Source organism: Cryptomeria japonica, chromosome 8 (assembly GCF_030272615.1).
Source record: "Cryptomeria japonica chromosome 8, Sugi_1.0, whole genome shotgun sequence".
Lineage (NCBI taxonomy): Eukaryota > Viridiplantae > Streptophyta > Pinopsida > Cupressales > Cupressaceae > Cryptomeria > Cryptomeria japonica.
Genome location: NC_081412.1, coordinates 464,664,217 through 464,672,416, shown reverse-complemented (window position 1 = coordinate 464,672,416; position 8,200 = coordinate 464,664,217). Strand labels below are relative to the sequence as shown.

The 8,200-nt window shown below is 35.5% G+C and overlaps 1 protein-coding gene across 3 annotated transcripts in view; it reads left to right on the top strand.

Annotated features, from left to right (window-relative positions):
• The first annotated feature begins 2,205 nt into the window (after positions 1-2,205).
• Positions 2,206-8,200, top strand: part of LOC131034951 (eyes absent homolog) — a 142,747-nt gene continuing 136,752 nt past the window's right edge. For all 3 annotated transcript variants that reach the window (XM_057966565.2, XM_057966566.2, XM_057966564.2), the window contains exons 1-2: positions 2,206-2,375; positions 2,578-2,616. In XM_057966565.2, the coding sequence (XP_057822548.2) occupies positions 2,331-2,375; positions 2,578-2,616 (84 nt within the window). In that variant the 5' untranslated portion in view covers positions 2,206-2,330. The remainder of the gene's footprint in view (positions 2,376-2,577; positions 2,617-8,200) is intronic.

Genomic DNA, 8,200 nt, shown 5'->3' with positions numbered 1-8,200 from the left:
GAAATTTTATGGGGTAACCTCATTTTTGCTAATGCTAGAAACGAGGATAACAACATGATATTCATTATTTATACTGACCCCAAAGTTAAGTAGAACCCTTATGTGTTTCGTGTTTTGTGACCATTATCCTTTGACTTGTCCTTTCTTGAGGGCATATCATTGTGATAACATGTTTGACTTTTGGATGCATGTATACTACCTTAAAGCAATTTCTCCCATCATGGTGTATGCAATCAATTTAACGTGGGGGCATACACTCCACTTAATGTTTCTCTCTTTCCATATCTTAATACTCAAGTTACTTTGCAAACTTAGTCATTTGCTTTGTAATTTAGGTATTTTTCTTTTCACGACTCATGGTAAGTGAACCTTACTAGGCTAGTAGTCGTGGTTCTCTTTCTTTCTCTCTTTTATAATGTCCCTTTTATCTTGATCTTGAAGTTGTAAGATACCTAAAGTCTACTGAAGGCTTGGTGTGTCTTGCCTCTTTGACAACTTGATGAAAGCTTTTCAATGTGAATCTTTGTACTTTATCGAGAGTATGCTTAGTCTCATACTCTCGCTAAAGTGGAGGCTAAATGTAGCGTCCTAAATTATACTCCTTTACAATTTTGTCCTCATTTGGGCCCTCGCCTTGGTTTTTGTGTACCGAGGCCTAATTGGAGACTTTCAGATTCTACTCATACCATGCACATTTGTCATGTTTTTGAATCCACACTTCATTTCCTCCTTAATTTTTGGTGCCTGATTGGTCAAGACCAGGGCACCCAATGCCCTGGTCCTCCCAATTAGGACCCATTTTTGGGACCCTTAATGGTCACAACATTTGAGCGAGAATCTTAACCCTGTGTCGGCTCATGTCAGAAAATTAAGTTGTTTTCGACAAGCAAGTATAAAAGGAGGTCTATCCCTCTCATTTGGAGATACATTCAAGACATTCGAATACACACATAAATTCAATTTGACATCAAGCATTCAAGATCAAGTGAGCAAGCAATCGGTCTTCTTTCAAGCATTGGAGCAGAGATAGAGTCAAGATTCAAGCATTGAAGTTGACATTTATGTTCTATATTGTTGAAGACTTCATGAAACCCTAATTCCTTATGGAGACAAACAAAACTTCACAAGGAGGTATAACATTTGTGTTTCAGTCATTATTCAACATCTCCCTCAAAAGGAGAACATTTCTATTATTGGAATTCAAACATATTTCATTTCTATTTCATGGTTAATTCAAAAAATGGGGTTTGACCTAAGGCAAACCCCCTATTGCCAACCTATTTCCCTTCTCTACTATGTGCAATAATAGGTATGGAACCGCGATCTTCAGAATTGGCTTTATTTACTGTGATGGATCGATCCTTCATTGGAGTGCGAAAAGTGTAGAGGACCAGGGCGACCACGACCACAGTCCCAACAACTCAGGAGCTCCTTTTGGGAATAAATCCAAATACATTTACATTCCTTAGATCGAGGTTGGTGGCTCGATTCGACGACTGTAGCTCATTGTTCATGCATTTTTACATCAATTTATGTACATTTACCCTAATTTCAACATTTTCACAATTCAATTTAAAAGAGGGCAATCAAATCAAATTCAGTAAATCCAATAGAATTCTCAGCCCTTATTCTTGCTGGTTTGTGGCTAGATCCATTGGGTTTACCCCTCTTTAATGTAATTGGTCCCTAAATTAAAATTAGTGGTTTTCATCCTTCTTGTGGTGGAAATCCTAATTTTTCACCACAATACGTCACACACACACACACACACATCTCAAAGGTTTCCCTGCAACTCACTTGCAACCCTATTACCAAGTCAATCCAAGCAAGGAAATACTAATCCTTTAAGCCGCATGCTAAACCCAGAGACCCCACCTAGACGCAGTTGGGTAAACCGTCTCTTTCAGTCAAAACTAGGTTTGAACCCACGTCTGTAAACATAAATCTTAAATATAATGTGAACAAACTCTTGATATCAAACTCAATATATATTTACCAAGTATAAAATTAAATATCTTTAATTTTATTTATTTAAATTCCATACAATTCATTTCATAGCTAAGTTAATCTCTAACTTACTATTAAATGATTTTGCCCTTAATCATATATAAAAATTAATTAGTTATTTTATTTTATTTTTTTCAATATAAAGTGCCTTTACTTTATTGGTGAAGTTAGATTTGCCTTCATTTTTTTCAAGCAAACATTATTCCAAAAATATAAATTAATATTTGGCTGAATCAAGCGATCGGCAAGCATGTCACAAGGGATGAAGCAGGGGAGAGATTTATTTTTCACGCTGTGATTCGAACTCCAGACCACTGTCAGACATGGATAGAGCTTGCGATTATTCCTCTACAGAATGTGAACCCGAGGTGAGACAAATGCGCAATAATAATTTATGCGATGTTATGATATTTACCGTCAAATTTTGTGGTTAATGTCTTTTTGTGCTGCCCCGAATCGCTTTTCCATTTTTGATCCGTTTTATTCTCGTCTGCTGTTAAAATCGAAATTCATTTGCTTTCTTGGACATTTATATCTATTTTGGTCTTTGGTTTTCTTTTCTCCTGGTAGATTAAAAAGTTGCGGAAGGATTTGAACTCGGACGCAAAGGTACTCAATTTTTTATTTTTTATCTATTTTATCAATTGCTACGTAATTTACAAATCTATATGAGTGCATGTGGAATGATTTTTCAAAATAATAAGAAATGACTATAACAAATAGTTTTGCAAATAATTGTGAACCGGCCCGTATGAATTTTAATTTATACATTCCCCGTGCTGTTAAAATAAACAACAAAACACTAACCAAGGCATCGTGTGAAGGCTTGAACTGTGCTGATCTCTGCAAATTCATTTTGGTCTTGAACTGGGACTTTGCCATATAGGCCAATTCTTTGCCAACCTAAATTGATAAAATATCACCAAAAGTTGGTCGAAATCACAAAAAAGTATGCCTTCAATTCGCTTTCGGTGCTGCAAAGAAGAAATTAAGACATTTTGACGAAATAAAGTAAGGTAGATTACTGGTTTCTGTTTTATTCTTCTTTTCCGTTATCTTTAGGCTTTTAGGTAGTGAGTGGCAAGTCAGATAGTTGGAGTCAGCTTGGCTTGATAGGAATCGCTAAGGTTAAGGTTCTGGCAAGTTTTACAGAGTCATAAAATAATGATTGAGGGTTTGATTGAGCTTCATGAGAATACTCTGTCCAGATCATGAGAGCATATTTGCTTATTCATATTGACATTTGACTCTTCAATCTGCTATTTTAGTGGTGATTTTCTTTTACTTTGTCCCTTGGGAAATTTTGGGTGAGGTTACAGGCCATGGTGAGGGGTTAACTTGGGCTACAGTGTGAGTTTTAGGATGCTCTTTCAAGGAAATGGAAGTTCACTGTATATTAACTTGTTCAATGCTGGAAATGAATTTTTAGGAATCCGAGGGGAGCTAATTATTATAGAAATTATTTATCTATATCAAGGTGTTGGGCAATAAAATTCAATTTACAGAAGGTTCAGTTGATTTACTTAAATTGCATGATTGGGAAATTTTTGGTTTTCAATTCTCTTTTCTATAACTTATGGTCATTGAATTGAGAAGGTTTGTTGTGAAATGATCGTTCTCCAATTTTAATTTTGGGGTGCACGATAAGATTTATGGCAAAGGATCTGTTTAGATTCTGTTATAAAATTGAATCATGAAAGGGCATCGAGTCAGCAATTTCAATTGATTGTGATTCATATGCATAATTAAGATTGAAAACATTCAGGGTTTATGTCAAAAGGATGCATCAAACTACAATTTTTGCTGTTCATTTTTCTCTAGATTGCCGGTTCGGGTTTGGGCACGGGTTTGGGTTCGAAGAACCCGGTAGCCGGTACGGCAAAATTTTGAAAAGGGGTTTGGATTCGTTTGGGTTCGTTAGTACAAAAACATGTAATTTTTATATATATATATATATTTTGACATTTGTGAAGCGTATAAGCATGAATTAAAATTTGCATGTCACATAGCATCATATAAACAACAAAACAAACATAAACTTGTAATCATAGCATCATGATCATACCATAATAGCATCATATACATCAAGTTTGATATCAAAATGACAAAATATTCAAGTATCATTGTTTCAACTTTCAACAATCTAAACTTAAAGGTTAATCATCAAATGGATCATCTAATTCATCATCCTCCTCCTCCTCCTCCTCCTCATTGACATTGACATTAGATGAGCCAATGCCACTTGCACTTGCACTATAAGTTGGCTCAATTTCCGAGTCATCAAGTGTCAATGCAAGAAGCTGAGAAGCAGGAGCATCCAGTATGCTCTGGCTCTATATCCCACATCTTTGGAATGCACATATACTAAATTCTCCGCTCTTTTTGATAGCAGCCTATTGCGCTTTACAGAGTGGATGAAAGAGTATGTGCTGAAGCAGATGAACTAGCAACCTATGAAGACAAAGTAAACAATTAAAGTTATATATTAATAAAAATAAAATTACTAGCAACCTATGAAGACAAAGTAAACCATAAATAAACCAAAACTTGTAAATTTAAAATTTTAATTAATTAAACTTACTTGTGATAAAACTTTTATAGCGAGGGGTTGTAGGTGTTGGAAGCATGTGCCATGGAAGTACCACCAGCTATGAGCATCCTTCTTGGATCTATGACGAAGTGCATCAACACTTAGACCATTCCTATTTGCGAATTCTATGAACTCATTTGTAACAACATCTCGCAAATCATCATCGGGATATAGTCTAAGAAATGCTGCCTTGTACCCATCAGATACTTCTAGATCTCTCCATGGTGGAATCCTTCCTGGTTTATCAAGAAACTGATTGCTATAGTACTTAGGTGTCAATGCATAGGCAAGAAGGTGCAAAGGAGTGGTCATCTTATTCCACCTTTCTACAATAATTACTTCCAGTTCTTTGAGGAATTTCTCCTGAGGATCATTCTCTTTTTCATTTATAGTGACCTTTATTTTTTCAAGCATTGAGTCAATGCCATCATAAATCTCACCTATGTAAGGCCTATCCATGTCTGTATAGCGAATCATGCTCATGATGGGCTCAGTGATACTTAGGAGATATGTAACGAGATCCCACCATTTCTCACTCAATATTCTATCCCTAATTTTTTCTGCCCTCTCAGTGCTACTTTGCTTCCATACAATCCAATTGGTGCTGATCACCATATTGCATAGTGCCACTCTAACTTTCACAAGTCGTCTTAAGACGATTGTGTTGATGCAAAACGGGTCTCAGCAACCTATAACACAAATTAATGCCAAATGATTAAAAAATAAAGCCAAACTTTAAAGAAGAATACACAATATAGCTTACACAATGATATTATGAACATTGAAAATTAAAAAAAATCAGAAAATGTAAAATTAAATTACAATTTCACTTACCTTCAATAGCTCCAAATTCAAATAGGTTCTAAAAATCCCTTGAGACATGTGGTGGTTTGTGATGAACATCTGGATGTCCTCAGCCTCTGCATACTGCATACACATCTCTGATCCATTTTATTTTTTGTCCAATCCTTTGTAGCATAAGATTGAGTGAATGTACCGCACAAGGTGTCCAAAAGATGTGTTCATAGCGTTGCTCAACCAACAAACCAGCAGCTCTACAATTTTTTGCATTGTCCGTTATGACTTGGACAACATTGCGGGATCCCACAGACTCAATGGCAGAGATGAGAATTTCTGCAATAAATTGGCCATCTTTTATTTGGCCCTCACAATCCACAGCTCTCAAAAACATTGCCCCTTTAGGGGACACCGCAATGACATTGATCAAGGGACGGTTTTTAGCATCTTTCCACCCATTTGAAACAATTGTTACACCTGTCTCAACCCATGAATCCCTTATGGGTTTCAATGCATCTTCAACCCCCTTCATCTCTTTCTCCAATAATGTTCCACGTACCTTCTCATAACTGGGGCCCTTATACCCTTTTGGAGCCTCATTAACACTTTTTATCATTTGCTTCCAATATGGGGAGCGAACAACATTGAATGACAACCCATTTGCATAAATGCACCTTACTATATTTTCGTCAGTATTGTCTCTACTCTCATTTTGGAATGCGGTTTCTAAAGGCCCCTTTGTTCTTTTACATGTCAAGGGTGGTTCACTTTGAGGTTCATTTGTGGCAAAGAAGGGGTGGTCTTCTACTACAATAGTGGGATTAGAAGGGCCTTGCATTCCCTTTGTTTTCTTTGATGCGGTTTGGTTCAATCTACGGGCTTCCCTCTCTTCTGCCGCGTCATGCTCCCTAATATATTTCATCACTGTCTCATCTGGTATAGGTTTACCATTTTTTCCAGGGCATTTTTTGATGCCTCTTCCTTTTATTCCACACAAATGACCTACCACCCGATAATATGAACTATTATGTTCAATATCACATCCATGGCATTTCCAACGGAATCCCCCACCTCCCAGAAGTTGTTTTATAATGTCCACATATTTCCATAAGGGAGAATTTGGATCATTTCTTTGTTTTGCAATTATTTGTTCATTGCCAATGGAGGAAGATTTCTTTGTTTTGCAATTATTTGTTCATTGCCAATGGAGGAAGATTTCTTTGTTTTGCAATTATTTGTTCATTGCCAATGGAGGAAGATGTAGATGCCATTCTAGTTCCTATGGCAAGAAATAATATAAACATATTCAAAAACAAAAACTAAATAATGAAAAAAAATTCAAGTTTCATGTTTGACAATTTGTGAAACAAAAATAGTTGGAAAAAAATGTTCAAAAACCTACCTCTTGCAGCCAATGGAAGCTTGAAAATGTATGGAAATGATATTGCAACACTTGTTGAAGCTTCAAAAATCAGTCTTCAACTCCTCCTCTTTGATCTTGGAAGCCAAATTTTGTTCACCCTTTATTCAACTTGTTCTCATAAAACTTTTGTTTGCAACACAAATGAGGTGAAATGAGTCAATAAAATGTTTTAGAAGTCAATTTTAGATTATAACTCTCACTTTTTACAAGGCGGAATTGAAAAAAAAATTAAATTTGCATTGTTTTGTGACTTTACGGGCCGCCCAACCACCTGGGTTCGACTGGGTTCGACCAGGGTTGAACCCACTCTGGGTTTTTTGAACCCTGGTCGAACCCAGGTCGAACCGGACCCGTACCACGGGCCCGGTCGAACCTGGACCCGTACTAGGGGGGCCCAGAGGCGAACCCGGTAACCTAGATTTTTCTTGTTGCAAACATTGGCAAACACTGCTAAGGAACAAAATGTGAACACAAAAAATATTGTAAAGTGTTTTTTCTTCTTTTAAAGCATATGAAACAACATAAAAGGATCCAGATATGCAAGGGAACTTAACAAGAGCTTCAGAAATGGATCTGCTCAGTGCCAGCTAGAACTCAAAAGATCAGTTTAAATCAATGAATTCAATATATACTTCTGGTCTTCTGATTAACAATCATCATTCAATTAGTAGAACATGCTTATTACTAGTTTTTACATTTATTTATAGTTTGTGACTTACACATGGAACAAAATGATTAAATATTAGAGCATGACAGCATTCCATTTACTTGCATTAGCACGGCTTCATAAAAGTATAAATGGATTACAATCATTTGAGTTAAAAATTGGGGAAAAACTTTGGCAAAATTTGGGAACAAAATAACAATGTAATAATTGTGTAAATAGTGAATATAACTAATTTTGTTATTTCATATTATATATAATGCATATATAAAAGAAAATGGTACACGTTTAAAAAGTGAATATTAACTTGGTGTAGAGAAATTAGTTATATTAACTTGGTGTAGAGAATTCTCTACACCAAGTTAATATAACTATTAGAGCATTCAATATAATTTCTCTACACCAAGTTAATATAACTAATTTCTCTACACCAAGTTAATATAACTATTAGAGCATTCAATATATTTTCTCTACACCAAGTTAATATAACTATTAGAGCATTCAATATAATTTCTCTACACCAAGTTAATATAACTAATTTCTCTACACCAAGTTAATATAACTATTAGAGCATTCAATATAATTTCTCTACACCAAGTTAATATAACTAATTTCTCTACACCAAGTTAATATAACTATTATGCATGAGATTAAATATTAGAGCATGACAGCATTCCATTTACTTGCATTAGCACGGCTTCATAAAAGTATAAATGGA